The 19,973-nt window shown below is 38.6% G+C and overlaps 1 protein-coding gene across 1 annotated transcript in view; it reads right to left on the bottom strand.

Annotated features, from left to right (window-relative positions):
- Nucleotides 1-18,554, bottom strand: part of LOC104532602 (uncharacterized) — a gene marked incomplete at its 5' end in the record, with an annotated part of 44,022 nt that extends 25,468 nt beyond the window's left edge. Inside the window, one exon of the mRNA XM_010177851.2 lies at nt 18,415-18,554. Coding sequence (XP_010176153.2) covers nt 18,415-18,554 — 140 coding nt within the window. The remainder of the gene's footprint in view (nt 1-18,414) is intronic.
- Nucleotides 18,555-19,973: the final 1,419 nt, after the last annotated feature.

Raw genomic sequence — 19,973 nt, 5'->3', positions numbered from 1 at the left:
GTGTGCTTTGGCTTTGGTTTTGGGCTATGTTCCCCCCCTCTTCTTTCTTTTAGGCCTTTGATTGGTTTCTTAGACTGGAGTTAGTGGTTAAACTCAGTTACTGCAAGAGAATAAAATTAAAAGTATGGAACAAACTGGTGCTTTGAAAAATGTTGAATAGGTTGCATAGGTTTCTTTTTCTTCAGAAGTATCATTTAACATTCAAAATATTTAACATTCAAAATGAGTATTAAATTTCCCTTCAATTCAAAAGTTAAGAGTCATTCATTAAATTAGGAACAATAATCAGACTATATTATACCCTGTGTCATGTATGTCTCAGGAGGGCTGTGACTTGTCATAGCATGAAAAAATCTGGAAAAATGATTGCTTGGTGCTTCAAACAGAAGATGCATAGCTAAGATGCTCATTAATGAGGCAAAGGAAAATTAATTGACATGTCTAATAGTTCTTTTAATATAGCCTCTAAGACTTGGTGTGTCAATTCTCAAATTACCCCTGACATTCTTTCTTTCTTTCTTCCTCTTGGTGATCTCATGTCTCTTTGCTAGGAGAGAGAAATAACATCTCTTTCCTTGGCCTCTCTCTGTGTACTTTCTGGGCAAGGGCATTAAAAAATGAGATGCATTAGGCCAGCTGGCTTAGCCCCTCTCCAGGTCAGGTCTAAACTCTTGGACTGCAGTGCTCTAGCTTTGTGACTGCCCTGTGTTAATGCATCTTTCCTGGGGCATACGGTGGTAAAAATACAAGCTTAAAAAAAGCTTGATTGTGTCCTCCTTTTTGCATGTCTGCACTGTTTCTGAGCACTCCTTTGACTGTCAGTGTTCCTTTCAGCACATCAGGATCTTCTCCACCTCTGCTTCTGCAACAATGATCTCTTCTCTGGAAGAGATGGCCTCTTCCACCCTGCAATAGTCTTTCATATTTTCTCTAATGTAGTCAGTTAAAGAGCACACCTCTTAGCACTTCCATTCTTTTCACGTTATTATCACCCAATCCAGGCTGGAAAAAAAGCTGTTTCAAATCATTTGCCTGTTAGTCAACTCTTTGCCTGACAGCAAATCCTTTGATCAAAAAGGTTGTACTGTGTATATAGGCTCATCTAAGCTCATTTAATGGATCTTCATAATTGCCCCTGGTATTTCATCAGTTAGTATTTCTGTCCTAGATGAAGTTAGGAAGAAAAGGAAACACAGAGAAAGCAGATTGGTCACATATTGCACCTGCATTTTGTAGTCTGGCACAAAAGTCCACGGAATTTCCAACATTGAAGAGGGTTTGAGAACTTCACATTGGCAGATTCTTTAAGCCATAATTCCTGAAGCTGAAAAAAATTCTGCTTACAATGTGATTTCTTTGGGGCTGTTTCTTCATATGTAGATTAAGTGGTGTGATTTGAAAATTAGCCCCTGATAGATCATAGTAATAAATCGCCTAATACAGAGCCATACTGGAAAGTACAGGTCTGTGCAGAGTGAAAATCACCACATAACAGCATGTCTGATCTCTACAATGTTGCAAGAGAAAAAAAGATTAAGTTATTTTTCATTTTACATTAAATAACTGCAGATGTTCTTCTTAGGGTATTCATATCTCTGGGCTTTCCCATAAGATGCAGATTCTCATGCACTGCAGAGCATAAACTCGCTCAGACCAATAGTCAAGAAAGTACTACAGAAATGCTATCCCATAGAGCTGCACGTGTGCTGCAAGTCCAAGGCATCTAGAAAGCACCAGATTTCTTGCACGTTTGAAGGCTGTTAGTCCACACACAATAGATCTAACATGTCTCAGACACAGAGAAGTTCCTTCTCATGTGCTACAGAGCAAGTCTGTACAGGCCAGTGGATGCATTTGAATTTGCACATGGACTGTCAAAGGTCCAGATATCTTGAACAAACGTTGAAAGTCTTCAACTCCCACCCAGGCCCAAAAGGACGAATCTGGGAAAAGCCAGGTTCTATGACATTGGGTGAGAAATGAACACAAAATTAGGTAACATTTCCCTGTGAACGCCTTTCTATTAATCAAAACTTTTTGACCAATCTACCAAAACAGTACTAAAAATTCAGGGAAGACCACAGTTATCATTGGCCTGAACGCTATTTATTTTGACAAAACATGAAACAAGAGAGCAGGGAAAATATAAGAGAATGGACAGATAAATGGCAGAAATGGAGGCTGCAAGCAAGAATGAAGACATGTAAAAACCATCCACAGGAAGCAGAATGAGTGTAAGGGTCTGTATCTATAACATTTTCCCATATTACACAACATAAGAAGAATACAATAAGGATGCTGATGCACAGACAGCAAGACTATTCTCCAAGATAAAGTAAGCTGGTAGCAGGTTGGGGAACTGCCTTTGTCCGTTTGTTGTTCCTTCAGCCCAAATCTGATTCTATGTTGCTGAGAAGTGAGAATTGCACAAGGTGATGACCAATGCAGGCAAAGAGAACCTATAGTACTTATTTCATACTGCATAGGACCTCACTTTAGCTAATACATGAAGGTCTCTTAGAATTTTTTAATTGCAGAGTAAAAATGGATGAGAAGTACCTTCCCCCTTCAGGAAGATTTTTGAAAGACAATTCTGATCCCAAATTGGGATAAAAATGTTGAAAACAAAAATGTTCATGTAATGATATTTTGGTTAATGAAAAGACTTGTTTTGATCCCTTAAAGTGCTTTGAAATTATTTTGACCTTTTCAACAGAAAATGAACACTTCTGTATACATTAAAACATGTGAAACAGACGTAATTTCAAAACAAATGTTCTTTTCAAAATATCAAGATGGAATATTTCAAGAGTCTCCAAACTTTGTTCCAATTAACCTTTCCTGAAATTGGAAGAAGTTTTTTTTTCCCACAATTTCATTTTTTTATAAATCTTTGTTTTCCAGTGAAAAGTGTTTTGTCAAAACCTCAACCATGACAGTAATACCACACATCCTTGATTCTGATGTGGTCATATGCTTCCTTCATTTCAGCTTGAGTAACTTGAGACAGATTGTAAAATAGTGGTGTGTCGCCCATTCCAGCACGGCTCTGGTGAGAGAGATTGCACTCACAGTGAGGAGGATAAGTGCAAATTGAAAATACGTTTTCCATTGCACAATCCAAATGATCTGGGGACTGTCCTTATGCTGAGACATTGCTCTGATTCGGCCAGAGGGCTGCCCGAGGCTGCGTGGGAGGACTGGGGAATGCTTGGCAAGTCCTGGGAAAGAAAGAGAAGGGGAGAACTCTGCGCTGAACAAATTACCCCCCGGGATGCCACCAAAAGGCAAAACCAAGTTTTTGCCACACCAACCAACCAGCTAAAAGGTGATTGTGGATCTGTTCAACCAGTTAAAATACTGAAAACTCAGGACAGTTATCTGCACTGGACTTTAAAAGTTTTTTCCCCACAAATCATCTTTTCCTCCTTAGTAGCATAAACAGGAACTCAATTGTAGAGAAGGGCTTAGTGCAGAGTCTTGAACAATAAACCAGTTAGATTTATTATGAGCAGGGCTGGATGACACAATGTTGGAAACATATCCAGCCAGCCTATGAGACTAGGTTTGGTTACAAAAGCATCCACCATCAGTGTATTTAAATTCAGAATGCCAAAGATGAGGAATGCTTGCTGTGAGGTACAGTTACTTGAACTCTTTTGCTGTAAATATGAACAGATCATCACGCAGTCACACATACATTGCTTTTCATGCTTCCTTTTTGAAAACAGCACATACTTCCTCTTGTAAAAAGTGCAAATAAACTTCAGTGTTTCAGCTGACATGATTCTCTTGCTGAAGCCACCAGACTTGCAAGCTAATTTGTACTCGTGAAGTATCTGATCTGTTTTCACTTTGCTTATTTTCTGAATATGCACTTGATGTTTTTTATTCTACCATTATATCTGGAGATTTTAAAATTAATAATAAGCTGTCTTTCTACTGCTGTGTACGTACTAAAGTAATATATTGCTTTTATTTATCAGAATTATCAGAGCTCAATTCTCAAATGCTAGTAGTGGAACAACCAACAAAAGGGTTCTTCCAAGTACAAACCTTTTAATTTTCCACGTTACTTGCGTGCAAGCTTATCTCCAAATACAAACCATCACTGCTGGGTGAAAACACACTCTCTGTAGTCTTTGCTTGGAGATTTCTAATGAAGACAAGGGGTGAAGGTGTGCTCTGAGTCCAGGACTTTTACGTTATCCAGACCAGCAGACTCAGACCCAGCAGGAAAGAAGGCAACACTCAGTAAACCTGGTTCATGTGGAGGCTGCAACTTTATTAAATGTAAACCTCATTATGGGCTTGTTTAACTTAATGGGCACAGTGGGTGCTCAACACCTCTGAAAGAGTCTGCACTAAGGCTAGCTATAAAATTTTCCATTGAGACTGTTGTGTGAAGGGGAACTGAGACTTCTGACTAGCAGCAGTTGCCAGAAAACTGTCTTTCTGTGGGAATTTTTTCCTTGATAAAATGTTGAGACTTTGGTGCTGAAAAAATAAAACTGTTTTGCTTCAGCAGTCCCTCTCATCAGAACCTGTAGCCACATCTTCATTTGTACAGCCAGTGTACTGTGTGAGGCTCTCTTGCCAGATCACCTCACTTGGTTATACCAAAGTCAAATGTCCCAGTGTGCAACACAAAGGCTGAGAGACCACGCTGCATGGGGGACATGTCTGCAGCCCATCTCAGGAGCTTTGGCGGAAAATAAGGAGATGAGACACAGTGCCACAGTCAAACTACTGGGCGAGTGCTTTCAGGGGTAAACCCCAGCCTCATGGTCCTCAGAGGCACACCCTGACTATCTTCTCACTGAGTGAGACCCAAGTGCCATTCCCCCCACCCGTGTACCCAAGTTTCCATCAAAGAAACACAGGAGGACAGACAGGATAGAAGACTACCCCATGACTTACCTCTGTCAAGAGGACCAGAAGACAAGGGACTACAGAGGATACCATGGGATCTGCCTACTCCATGGAAGGCCCGCAACCAAGTGAAAAATCTTTCTGAAGTGAGCTGCTTAATTCTTCTGGACTGGATGTTTGTTAAGAAACTGTTGCTTTCTGCAGGGAGGGGGAAAGAAAAATCTTTTCCCTAAATTTTGTTAACAAATTAGGGCTGTTAACTTAAGAACAGCTAAGGGAAAGTGGTGGGTGATGAACTCACCATGGTTATGAACAGTGAAAATCTCTACAAAATCCTCAGCTGAAAACCAAAGGAGACTTTTCCAGTTAAAAGGAAGGAGCACTGAATTGTAATTTGCTCTTGAAAGAAATAGAAATATCTTAACCGAGTGAATGACAATTACTTGCATTATTGTCATACTTAAAATGTCAGTGTTCAATAATTGCTTTCAGCTCATAATAGTAAACTCTAGGCTTTTAAACGTCAAAAACAATAAAGCTACATGGAGAGAATGTTTTGCATTGAAATATAAATTATCCCAAATATAGACCCAAAGCATCATTTTTAAAAAAATAACAGAAATACTGCTGAAGACATTTTAATAGCAAATAAATAAATATGGGAAGACCACACAACTGTAAAAATTAAGAAATTAAAATTAAGAATTGCATAAATTGGTATATTTTACTGTACCAAATGCAAATATATTTGTACACAAATACTTGGAAATAACTAGATCTACATTTATACTTTCACATTTTGTATAATCCCCAATTTGTGGGTGCAAAAGAAAAAACACATTGAGGATGGCCTGCAATAACAAAAAAAAAATATTGTCCTTTGACTTAAAGTATTTTATGTCCTTATTTCCAGTCACTTATAATGACAAGACAACGATTCACAGAATCACTGATAAACAGCAACTGTGTCCTTTTTATTTGCTTCCTAACACTCTTGGAAAGCTTTATAGTAAACAATTTAGAAGATAATGAAAGGTAAAACTTCCATCTGAAAAGGTTTGATTCAACAAAATTATTGGGACAATCACTTAGGTTAAGTGTTTAGCCCAGAGGGCAGTATAAAATTTCATCAAAATTCAAACCATGCATAAATGATCTCAACCTGCAGTGTCTATTTATACCACACAACATGTTAGTCACATTTTTCACTGCAGATTGAAAGTAATGATGAAGTAACAGATAAGGATGAAAGACTGAATATGTGCTATGCCACCCATGTATAATTCAGTTACTGGCAAACATGGATTAGCAAGTATCCTGCAACAACATGTGTTTTGCAACTGCCTGAGAAAACCTGTGAACCACTAATAAGGAAAAGGGGACAGCAATGAAACCAGAAATATTTCACATACACAAAGTAATAAAAAAAAGCAAACAAAAACCCCCAAACCATAGCCAAGTAAAGAAGAGAGAGTTAATAGATCAGTGGGTCTGAAGCAAGGACTCAAAGACAATGAGAAATACAAATATGGATCAAAAGAGTATTAGACTTCGATATATTTTTAGGTTTTCTATTTATTTTAAAAAATAACTTTGTTTCAAAATCCAGAGAGCAAAGCACTGTCAGGGCAAAAGATGTCATTTTTGTAAAGCCAAAAATCTTAATATTTTGGTGAATACTATATAAAGAAAACTTCAGTGCATTTAAAGCGTAGAATACTGTCCTCAACCTCCAGGAAGAAATAATGACAGTGGAAAAAAGTTTATGCTCCTTCTGTTTCCAGTTGAAATTTTTGCTTTAGTTATTTTGGAGAGAAGCTTTAAGTGATGAATTAAGAATGAAGATCTGTGATTTATCATTTTAATCCTAAACAAAGATGAAACCTTTAGCTGATGACAGCCACTGAAACAAAATAATAACTACAGTACATCCTGTTATTTATCAGATGATTATGGATCACTCCACTAAGTGGATCAGCTATTCTCATATGCCTACTGCAATTTTTGCCTAAACCATTAGAATCAGTTTCTGACATGTGTATAACCGTTGAAATGAGTGCAGTGACACTGACCTTCAGCCTGTTGATGCTAAATAGTAAATGCAAGTTAATTGACATTCCTTTTTTTATTATTCCAGAAGCATCCGAGAAGCTGGAGGAACTAATAACATCGCCAGTTCGTGCTTCAGAGAGATCATAATGTAGCACTGAAGCTGCATGGCAGAGAATTAAAACACAAATGTAAGTTGAAAGCCATGTACAGGGCTGTGTTTTCGTTTGACATCACACTAGTCTCAGCAGTCTCAGGTTATCATCACTCTAAGCAGAGCTAGATGTTAGTGATTTGTAGCTGCCTTTTTGCAGAGGATGGGATTAGAGGAAAGGCTTCATAGATATTCCGAGGAGTTCTCCCCAAGGAAAAAGGATATGTTAAAGCTGCACGTGGAAGTAATGGCAAGAGGAGATGAGAGCTGGTATCTTTGGGTGTAGAGCAACATCACCACAAGACAAGGTATTGAAAAGTAGAGGGAAGCTAAGTGGTAGAGGACCTTGAAAATGACTGGGAAAGATTATAGTATGACAGATGCCTCCAATGATAGCTAATTTAAATGCCATTAGGTGCATTATATTTCACATGTAGACAGCCTACAGTGCAATGAAAAGTATTACAATAGGTTAGCATGAAAGTTTACACCTCAGTCAGAGTGAATTGTCATCACTCCACTGGAAATGGCATTTTAACAACTTATCTCAGCTGAGGATCTGCCCCTTTGTATTATTGCAGCATTTGCTGTCTTTAGCAAAATACTCAGAGCAGATGCGAAATCTGGTGGAACTTAAGCAAGTTTCTGCTGACTCATTGCCCCAAAAGAGAAATTGGAACAAAGTTAATGAATGTTCAAGAATTATACAGCATTTTAGTTTATTTTGCTGTTCTAAGCTTCCCATTTTTTTCCAAAAAGGTGATGTTAAATAAAACATTTTTTCCCAATTAACATTTTTACATCTTTATATTTAGTGCAATACTGCCATTCTTCCAATGAAGTCTAGGAAAAGTGGCAGAATGAAGCCTGTAGTACATTATTTGGAGCTGATTTCCCTGTAACGTTAGTAAACAGTTTGATGCACAGTGTCACTAGTAGCACTCTTCTCTCTTGTCTTCTCTCATTTAATGAAAATCTGTGAAATAAATGCTACAAGGCAGTACTGCTGGCATGACAAATTCCAAGCCAATATGTCTTGCCGTTGCCAAGATGTAAGCTCTGAAACTTGGCGTTTGGCATTCAGAACTAGATAACCTTACTATAGTAACTACATCCACTGTATCTACAAGAGGGATGAATAAATCAACAATAATTGAACTACTAAAAGTGTCTAATTTTCAGCATAGTGCTTCAAGCAACAACTGAAATTAAAAAACTGTTAAAACACAGCTACATACCCATACAATCTTGTCATGAATGCACTGAAGCAAAGGTTAACAAAAAAGAATGAATATGCATGCTTTGCTAAAAGTAGCGTTCCCTGATCTACAGTAGTGATGAACTGTATAAATGTCAGGTCCCATCTAAGTCCCACAGAGCTTCGCGTTCCCAGTAGCAAGAATTTTTTATTGTTCCTGTAACATTACTCAAAGTAGGGAAAAGACTACTCCCGGTGCACGTGGAATACAGCCCCTATTCTGAAGCCTGGCAGTGTTTCCAAAGTTAGCAATGATCATAAATCCTTGAAATATGGCTGGTATCTCCAGGGCCTGATCCAAAGCCCAGTGAAGGCAAATGGGAAGACTCCACATGGCTGTAGTTTTGTGCTGGCTAGGCTTAAAATATTACTACTTTTGTCACTTAATTCCTTAATTTAGAGTTTCTTACATTGTCCAAGTTAGATTTCACTGTATTTCCCATCTACCCATTTTCTATCCCACTGTTAACCTTTATTAAAAAAGTACAGGTCTAGAAATCTTTAGGAAAATAACTAGCACAGTAGGTTAAATGGACTCGGTGCTTCAGAGAAACAGGATAGTCTAATAAACAGAACTAATACATTTCCAAGGTAATACACAGGAGACAACCCACCACTGGGACACCAGCCTGCTGTACACTGCTTTGAAAACCCTCTCCCAGAATTAATTCAGACTGATTATTAACATAGCATGGATGCCTTCACCTGGGGAACTAACTAAAAATAATAGTCAATTTACCAATGAGCTCGAGTAGGCTTTTTAATCTCCTGTGACTCTGCAGATTGGTGGCAGTGCACTACAGAGTCACATCTCTGTGACTGCAGCACAGCTGGCATTATGCTTTTGGGTATATGCAATCACAAGAAATTGCTGGAAGCCACTAAGATGCTGCATGGAACCATTCCTTGGGCCACTGTTTGGACAGTCCTGCTACAAACTTAATATCTGGGCTGCTCATTTATTAGGGACTGATCAAAAAGACAGAAGAAGCATATTTTCATCTAAAGCCTCTAAAAGATCATTAGATTTCCAGGACCAGCTGTTGATCTTTGTTTGGGACCTCAAATCTGGAAATTGAGTATTTATTCAGTATTGGCCTTGAGGAAAAAATACAGGCATTATGTTTGTTAAACTTTCCGTTTATCATATTGTTCCTGAAAGCTAAAGAATAAAAGAGATGTTACCACAGAAGAGATGTTTGTTCTTACAGCTATCTCCAGGAAAACTGAGGATTGTTTTCATCTACTCACATATACACATGTACAGACAGAGAAGTGTTTCTCCAGATGCAGGAAAAAAAAATGTGTGATGAACTGGACTGAATACACATCTTTCACCCTCTGACATTTTGTAGGTCAAACTCTGTATCTGGTGTTTGTATGTTAAAGCCAGAGAGGGAAAGGCAGACAGCCAGAGACGAGAGAATCTTTTCTTTCCTCAAAACTCCTGCCACCTCTAAGGCTAAATCGAATACTTGTGTCATGAACATACATCTGAGTGTCTTTTAGAAGATGAGGATCATGATGCAGTGTTTTCAGATGGAATTTATTCTAACTTTGAAATACTATAACTTACTAAGCAACCAAAGATGCTAGACAGCCCCTGTACTACATTTAACTGAAATGCAAGGCAAATACAGTTACCCAGCATAAAATGATACATATGAAGGTTAAGGGTGGCATTGTTTCCTCTATATAAAGCAAGCTTCAAGGGGAACAGTAACTTTTGGATTAATAGGCAAACAATGCAGACAAATTACATTAGTAGTTAGTTAAAAGTTCTGTAAAATAACTTGCCCTCTATTTCTGAGTAATGGGACTGATGTAGGAATAGGATTTTTTTTTTTTCCATCCCCATCTCTCTTCCCCTGCAATTGTTTAGACTGGAGAATTAACAGTCAGAAAGGGCATCTCTGCACATTGTGAGAAAGATGCAGCATTCAGTACAGCTGCAGGAAAGAATAGCTGAAGCAGGAGTTTCATCACTGTGAATCCCATAAAACAAACCATCTTGCAGAAACCTAAAACAAAAACTGGGATAGACCAAGGTACCAGCCCGAGAAGCTTATGAGGACAAAGTGCACCAGAGAGCTACCTAGTCAGCTTAAAACTACGCTCAAGACAGTGATTCACACCTTCATAACATTCAAGCACGACGACTGCAAATTCCTGATTTGCTGGACTTCCTCTTAAATCAAAAGGCAATCAGATGCATTTTATTCAGAATTCCATAACGAGATTCCCAAACCAGGCAGGTTGGGTTGGATTTTTGGATCTAAGGCCAAGCAAATGGCAGACCCCCTCAGTTCTCTCCTGTTCAGCTGTGTCACCTCTGCCCTACCACGGTTTGATGTTGCCAGGTAAGAAGATACTGTATTCTACCTAATATAAGGACAAAATACATGGGGTGAAGCATTGGTCCCACTAGCTGATTGGGAAGGAGGACTTTGATGGTCATCCACACTTTTATCATCACCACTGAGACAAGAAACACGAGTCACCAGTTACAAGGCTTATATTTGCCCAAACTTCCCTGCTCCTGCTCTTTTCAACTTACCATCCCAGCTTCTTGTTATCTCAGTTTGTACTGGAAACCTATAAGGGCAGAGACCCTCCTAACTTATCTGGCTGTTTTGTCACACATCACTGTATATTTAATAATAATTATGCCTCTGCAGAGATATTTTATTCTGATGGATTCAGAACTATCCCACTAGGATCTTCAGTTACTTATTCATTTTGCTACAGGCTACAACAGAAAGAGTTAGAGAATTTACTGAAATAACAAAGTCATTTTACATACATATGGTCTATGCTTCTGTGCCACAGCAGTGACAGATAAAAAGCAGTAATCTATCATATTTTTCTCTCCACACTGTACTCAATAGGATCCAAAGTGTGGTACCCATTTTGCTACTAATGCACATGTATAACTCCCACTTATTTACTGTAGTGCCCTGAAGATGTGACAGTTAGCTATGTAATGCACTTATTGTTTTTATTCATTCTACTCATTAGAGATGACCATGTATGGTGCATTTATAGCTTTGCTTTTCTCCACTAGTCATCAGTAATGTCATCTTTTCTAGCTCATGAAAACAAAATGTGTATTAAATGACAAACAACAACCACATCTCTCTCTACCCGATGCTTCACAGCCAGCTTACCAAATCTTCTACCTTACCATGAGTCTGAATAAACCAAAGGACAATTCAGCTATATCAAAAAGTGTTTTTGCACTGAGCAGGAATCAAGGCCAAAGGGTGTGAAATGCCTGTGAGGGAGAAATGCCAGCAGTAGTCTCTCAGAGGCACTTTGAGTCCCCTCATGGCAAAGGCTCCAACAACTTTGGGAGCCCAGGCTGACAGGTGGCTGGACAGTCAATGTTCGCAGTATTTAAAACGAAGAAAAACTAGTGATTTCTGTCAAAAAGCTGTATGACAGCCATATTCTGTCAGTGTACTTCCCCTGACTATTGCCTAATTTGAAACATCTTTCACTTTTACCAAATAGGAATTCTCTAAGGGGGAGGAGGAGAGTGGAAAAAGCATTTTGGCAGGGAATTATAAACATACTCTCCTGGAGAGGACTAGGTCAAACTGTGAACTGCTCCAGCATCGAGGTGCATTTGCCTGTTCTTTAAGCTCCATTACATACAATCAGATGGCAACCACACAAGTTCCTTGCCAGGATCTCCAGGAAAACTTGGGTTTTGTTCTGAAATTGCTTAACGACTGAGCTCAATGCTCCTTTCTGCTCAAGAACATTAAAACCAGTAGAAAAGGAAAAAAGGAAGCAAACATCCCGCTGGCACCTTGAGTGAATGATCGCTCACTGATAACTCTCAACTCACACTCTCAACTGAGTGATTTGTAGCACCAATTTCTCCTCTCCATTGCTCAAGGCCAGCTCTCAGCTGGTGCAATTCTGCTGGAGGAAGGACAGTGGCTGCTAACTCTTTATCATCCCAAACATATAAATAAAGTTACCATCAAGCATAATTGCACTGAAGTCCATGGGTACTTCCAACAGTAAATATTTCCCGTCACCAAACATCAAATTCCAGCAAAATTAAGTGTGTGCATAGGTATTGGAGGGCTTTGCAAAGCACTGCAATGCACTGGTACAGGGATATAATTCTTCAGTTGCACAAGACAGCAAAGAAATAGTGTCTCTAAAGGTATGCAGTTCATTGGACTTTATCTGTTTATGAATTACACTACATAATAAAAGAAGCAACAGACAACTTCAGAAAATTCACAGGGGATATGAAAGATACCATAGCTATATTTAATGATTTGTCTGTAGGATAAGTTTCCAAAAAGTAAACTTTTACTGCACCAGAAAAATACCTGACAAAACCAAAACTAAAGCAAAAGCTCCACAGAAATACGTATTGGTCTGTTTTAAAAATTTGATCTGCAAAATGTGAGGACACGTAAAATGAACAAGAGTCTGACATCTGAATACATGGAAAAAGAAAAGAAAAAAATGACCTGCATCCTTCTGTGACTTACCTGCAAAACTAAATTCCCACAAAGAGTGCAGAATCAGGATCAATCCTGGTGACACTCTGTGCTCACGCAGCTAAAGCTCCAGCATTTTCAGGAATGACATGTGAAAGATTTGAAGATATTCAAAGAAAACAGAGGGACTTCTGATTTAATTCAAGAGGTAAATCTTGGCCTGCCTTTAAATCTCCATCTTGAAAAATATTAGCTAGATTCTACTTCAAAATGGAATTAGAAACAATGAAATGGGGTTTAGGAGGGTTATCAGAAGTTACTGAGAAACTATTTCTTGAAGTAATTTATTAATGATCATTGCTTTTAAAGCAAGTAATAAAGAGCTAGTCTTCTCTTCACAAAGAAGGTTGAATGCCCACTCTTAATAGCAATATTTTATATATAGTAGATGAAGCAGATCCTACTAGGACAGCTGTAAAAAACTGGTAAAATTTGACCTTTGATTTTAGGAAAATGTTACATATTTGAATAAAAGGTTGCATTTATAGATAGCAGCAGAATTCTTTTTTATTTTAATGAAATCTTTAGAATAGCTCAAAGGAGAAGCCAGGGAAACTTTTTAAACAGGCAACACTAATTTTGAACAAATTTTAAACACTCAGGACAAAGATTTTCCTCCAAAGTATAATTCATCACCCTCCTGTTCTCTTTGTATGACATAAACAACAAGCAGTTTCACAGCAATGAGCCAAACCATATGTGAAGGTGTTTTAGAAAGCACAACAGGGAATACACCGAGCAAAGAAGCATCTGCATTTATTTCAATGTCAAATCACATGTGTATTATAAAGGGAAAGTTTATTGTTTTTATTAAAAACCAACTTTACTATATCGTGCTGTTTACAGTTAACTCTTCCTGCCACTCAGTGTCCTCATCAATTTGGGGAAAATAAATAAATAAATCAGCAGGTAAAAGCATAAAGTCTGCAGGTGGAAAGACAGGGTTACAAAGGGGTCTTCAATCCCACCCACCCAACCCAGGCTGGTATATGCTGTCAAGATCCTGTTTCTTCTCCACCTTCCCCTTGCTACCCTTCTCAGACCAAGGTTGCATCTGCTCCTGATGGTTGCAAGTGAGAATCAAAGCCTGGTCCATCCCCAACAGATTCCAGAGGACGAGAATATAAATCTAGGTAGGATTTATTTCTTACTGTCTCCTGTCTCAAGATGCTGTCTGATCCTGCAGCCAAGCTACCATGGGCATTGTGGGGCACTAGGTATTCCCCTACAAAAGGCAGCACCCTACAGTAAATTATTTTTACAGAAGCTGGACAGAGTCAGTTTAACACGTTTGGAGTTCAGGAGAAAATATTTCAAAGCAGCATTTAGCATAGGTATGAGCTATAGGCACATTGTTAAAAAGCTAATTGCATGGAGACAAAGGATGATCGTTACTTTTATATTAATGTGTAATATTAACCCTTAAGTGCTGTTTTTGATAAGTTGTCAGTGATTGAAATTGCTAGCTCTTTATTTATATTTAAACTCAAGCCTGAAGATTCTTAGAATCACAGTAAGTGATATGTCATTATTCTTTTTGCCTTAGGACAGATTAAAGTTTTTGAAATCTGGGACCTTTATCCTATCTCCCATACAACTGCACATAAAAAGCAGTGTTAAAGTGCTGAAGTGCTGAAACTATTTCTCAGATCTGTATTTATTATGCACTTCCAGGAAATCTGGCTTTATTCTATGAAGAACACTATTTTCCTCAAATTTTTCTTGTTTCAAGGAACAGAAGAACAGGGCTAGAAAGCTCCTGGCAGCAGGTTTTGGGCTAACAGGGTCAAAATTCCTCCAAACATTTTTTCTCTCAAGGTTATAGATTTCACCTGTCTTACTTAGACAATAACCACTAAAAAATACTCATGTTCTGCTGCAGGTTACACAGGCTTTTAGTGTCAGCAACACAAGTTTCTGAAAGAAGGGAGGTTCAGAGATGCCGTGGTGCAAGGCATCTTGCTGGGTCAGCTCTCCAGAAAGGTCTACAAAGCACTCAGTGACCATTTAGCAGCTACAGGGCTTTGACCACAGCCAAAACTTCAACAGTATGCACCCCCCTGTAAATGAGTGACCACGGTCGTCTGTTGTCTTAACCTCTTCTCCTTCGCCTTATGTTTTGGACTCATCTCTCCTCTCACCCAATTCACTGGACCAAAGCAAAAGCGTTTCAGCAAGGCTGTACCCAGGCACAAGTCACTTGTGTAGGATGCCTGATCAAAGCTGAAGGCTGCAGGCTTCTGCAGCCAGAATGATCTTTTTATTACATATGTGTATAATGCCCACTGTAAGGAGGTTTGACTATGGCCTACGGACTTGAAACACCACTGTCAAATTAATATGAATGGAAAAGGACAAGCACGCTATAGCAATGGAAAAAAAAAAAACCCAAACAAAAAAATCACAATTATCAGAAAAATATTTGTGATCACAAAAGAGTATTTTGCTCGTACTTGTCAGTCTTCCCTTTGGCAAGCCCTGCAAGAAAAGAGAAGATGAACGAGAGGAAGGAAGAGAGAAAAAAAAATACTGGGAGAACCAAAGAAAGAGAGAGGGGGAAAAAAAAGAGAGACTGAGAGTGGATACTTTTAACTTGTCACAGTACAACACTAGTTTTTAATTAATACAGGATATGTACAACTTTGAAGACTGTTGGTTGTGCAGTATTTTATGATAAATACATTTTATGGGATTTTGTTTTTAAAGAGGATTTTGTGAAATAACCTAGCCCAATAAATGATTTACCAGCTGCAATAAAAGATCAAGGAAATTGCTCAGATTGCATCTTGGAGCATCTAAAAACTCTGAAGTTTATGGAGATCTAAGCTGCCCCCAGATCTACAGTCCTATTAAAAATTTTTGTAGTAGCTAATTATCTTGCATTGCATTTTTTAAAAGGTAGAAATCCTAACAGAGAGGAAGGTCTGGAAAGAGACAAAGAGGAGTTGATGCCCTTTGATGGAGAAAGTAGGAGAGAAGAAGGGAGAAGAGACAGACAGAAGTGAGCAACAACTGAAACATCATGCTGGTATGGTAACAAATGGAACTAACAACTCATAAGGTATTGGATACTCCTTCAGTCACACGGGGAAACTGAATTAACTCTGTTTTAAAAAAATATTATTAAGGAAACATTCTTTACATGGCATGCTAAGTATAATATTTGTATTACTTGACCAAGGGTGGAGTAATTTGTTTTCCTATTTTTTTCTTTCTGACAAAGATAACATTTTACTAGAGGCAAATCAGAAAGCAAAGAAATGCTCTCTAAATTTTGTTTTGTTCTAACCCCATGGGACTTTCACTTAATAAATAAGTAAAAAAAAAAAGTTAAAAAAGCAAGGGCTGATCATTATATTAAACAGGATGGCAAGAGACAGTAAATAGAAAGGCGTACTGAAATAATAAAATACTAGCCTTAGCTGTCTTAGAGGAGGACAGGCAGCACAGTCTCCATGAAGCATGCCTTGTAGCTTTTGTTTTGTGCCAGGAATATTTGGTTTGTGCCCTGTAACTGTGCTCAGACATATCTCTTCCTTCCCAGGGAACACTAGTGAAGCTATTGTTCCCACAGGCATGGGGCTCCAAAGTCAACTGGGCTTCCTAAGAAAGAGTGGGAAAGGGAAAAGGAGAAAAAAAAAAGGGGGAAAAAAGAGGAGAGGGGAAAAAAGAAAAAAAAATGAAAGTAAGAAAGAACCATAATTTTTTTCTTGGTCCCCAAATCAGACAGTAAGGTCTATGCCAACTTAGATAATTGCCTGATCCCTCTGCTCCTTTGGGCACCTTGTGCAATCACAGAGGCTGTGGGCTTCAAAGCCTGGGGCCAGGCTGCCACAGGGACAGTGGTCAGAAACCAGTATGTGCTCCAGGAGAGCTTCAGTGCTCAGGAGGGGTGGACTTGGGCCCCTTTCCCAACACTTTCAAGCTTAACAACTTTGAAACGGATAAAGGGTCAATGCTGCTGACTTTAAACTTTAATTGTATCCCTGTAACTCTGCAAGACCTGGAAGAGAGACAGTGAATTTCACAGCCACAGAAAACAAGAACCTTGAGACAGAAAGGGTTGATGATAATTTGGTTAATTTAATTTGAAAATTGAGGTAGGTAAAATAAAACAGTGGGAGCCAGCAAGGATATTTGGATCAACACTGTTACTCTAAAATTTATTCTTAAATTACAGCCAGGATGAGGGAGTCCTTAATTGTTCAAAATAACCACAATTAATTCAGCAGAATTATGGCACTCTAATTGTGTGTTACTTTTCTGCTTGACTGCTGCCTCCTGCAATACTCAGAGCTGAACACCTCTAGGACTGAGCTCAGATTTCTACAGTGAAAATGCACGTCGTGTCTGTAGGGTGCTTCCCTAACTTTCTGCAAAACTTTAAAGGAACCAAATGCATGTGGCAAGCGAGAACAGGGAATGACAGAACCCATGAGGCTGAGGCTGCTTAGCTTGCCTGATTAGATAATCCTGCTTTCAAATATTTTGGTAGGGAAGTAATTTAAAACCAAATTTTCACAGACATCCACCCTATTCTGATGCTCATTTTCTGGATGCTTTATTTGAAACTCTAGGTGCTGATTTGTAGAAAACTATAGGTACCAGAGATTTACATTACAGCTGTGTTTTGAACATTCAAAAAAAAAACCAGAGCTATGGGAAAGGCTATCAAATAATTTAATTTTTAATTGTTTAATTGTAATTTTATTGTTTCCTACTAAACATGAATAACTGTCCAAATTTTGCAATTACCTAGAAGATTAAATCCCAGGAAAAATAATTATAAGTAAATGAAAATATTTCATTTTGATGCAGTCTTTTTAATTTATCTTTTCATTTTAAGTCATTCCCCACATGTGTATTTTATAACAGAGAAAAGTAATAATATTTAAAGCAACACCCAAGAAAGGTAGTATATGGCTCTTAAAATGCTTAAATAATTTTTCTAGAAATCTTTCATTTTTTCCCCTGACAGCTTCTCAAAGCAATGCAACATTCTCAGACAAAGAAATGTTTCCAAATTTTTTCTAATAAACTTCAACCATAAATAATACTAAGGGATCAAAGAAAATCCAAGTCTTTGGTCACTTACAAGTGCTAGAAATATCTTGTCTTATATTCCTGTCTGTGAAGGTGAAATAACATCTCTTCCTTACTTCACAATGATTTTGTGAAGAAAAAGGATCTCTTATTTGTAAAGTTCTATTAGGAAGGCAAGTACAAAGAAATCAGTAATTCTGAATTCCAGGCAGGGTCTGCATGTTGTAAGTCAGTCCAGGGCCCACAGCAACCAAGGAGCATAAAATAAAATGCTTTATATTCACACAAATCAATAGCACACACACAGAAAAATGAACTCTGTAGAACAATAGCACGTGAGGTCATAATCCTAACACAAAGGGCACAAACTGGCCTTGCTTAGGTAATCGTCAACCTAAATTGTCAACCAAATCCTGCATTGGATTTTGCAGCCTAATAGCATTCACCTGAATGCAGATACCTCTATAATAAAGGAATAACAAGGTATACTTTGGGATGCTGAGATTACTTACCACACAGAAAAAGTGTATTTCTCTAACTCCTCCAAGTGAAAATTGCTCTTTGCAGATGCTTTCCCTTCTTCTGGACTTTCATTGTTCCCCAGACCAGATTTTTCTTGATAACATTGGTCAGGTGGGTTATTCCCATTTATCTTTAAAGGGAAAGAAAAAACAAGTTAGAATAGTAAGGTAATTAGCTAGGCACAGCTAGCAAAGTAAGAGCTTATAGTTTCATCTTGTTTTGAACTTCTAGCTCTGTTTTACTCCTCACTCTATGACAAACCTGGAAAACAGCAGTGGCAAAGCTGGCTCAAAATGCTTACGAATAGAATAGACTATTTTAGTTGGAAGGGATCTAAAATGGTCATCTAGTCCAACCACCTGACCAATTCAGGGCTGAACAAGTTAAAGCATGTTAAGGGCATTGTCCAATGCCTCTCAAACACTGACAGGCTTGGGATATTGAACATGACCCCAGGAAGCCTGTTCCAGTGTTTGCCCACCCTCTCAGTAGATAAATGCTTCCTCATGTGCATCACCTCCCATGATGCTGATTTGAGCCATTCTCACATGTCTTGTCACTGGATCTCAGGGAGAAGAGCTCAGCACTTCCCTCTCCCCTTCCCTCCTCAGGAAGCTGTGGAGAGCCATTAGGTCACCCCTCAGCCTCCTTCTCTCCAAACTAGACAAGCCCAAAGTCCTCAGCCTATCCTCAGAAGACATGCCTTTTAGCTCCTTCACCAGCTTTGCTGCCCTTCTCTGGATGCATTCCAGAATCTTTTAAAATTGTGTGGCCCAGAAATGCATGCAGAGTATCATTCAGTGAATTGATTTATGTTCCTATATGGCTGTGGTTTGACAAACCCTCTCATAGAGGTGTTAAGCTCATACTGACACCAGAAGTCATCCAGCCTTCCTCTACCTGCTTGCTTTTTCCTCTGTTGCACACCACACTCTGTCAGCACAAAAATTTGGACATCCACGTAGTAAAACATACAGAGGGATCTGATCTGGGAAGGGAATCAATGCTGTTTGGCCTTTTTGTTTTATTTTCCTTTTATTAACTGGGTTAACTCTCAGCTGGACCCATTTTGATCCAGGCCACGCTGCACTGGTGCCAGCACAAGGGAGGAGGAGGACAGTACTGCATCTTTCAGTGCTGGTGCCAATTTATGCTCATTTGAACTACTCTTTGATCTAGAAAGTACAGAATCCTGCTCTGTGTTCATCTCTGCAATAACATTTTTGCACACATGGGGCCTGATTTGGCACCAGCATCACCTCTCTCTGGAGTAACGAGCAGGTTCCTTGCACACTTGATTTTACCGCCCCTGGACAAAGCACCAAATATCTCTTCAACCAAGAGACACAAGGTCATAATTGACCAAACAGACATCCACAGGTGACTTCATGAATCTATCTAGTAATACCTTCCCAGGCTCTACACCAAACTATGTAAAGGGTTTGTTAACATTTAGTGAACAAGCCCAGAGAGAACAAAGGGATGGAAGTTAAAACCAGTTATATTCAAACTAGAAACAGGACTCCCTTTTTTTGTTCTTTCTTTTAGA

The sequence above is a fragment of the Antrostomus carolinensis genome, unplaced genomic scaffold, assembly GCF_000700745.2.
Source record: "Antrostomus carolinensis isolate BGI_N321 unplaced genomic scaffold, ASM70074v2 scaffold19181, whole genome shotgun sequence".
NCBI lineage: Eukaryota > Metazoa > Chordata > Aves > Caprimulgiformes > Caprimulgidae > Antrostomus > Antrostomus carolinensis.
The sequence above is the reverse complement of the archived record's forward strand: the minus strand, read 5'-3'. Positions and strand labels throughout refer to the sequence as shown.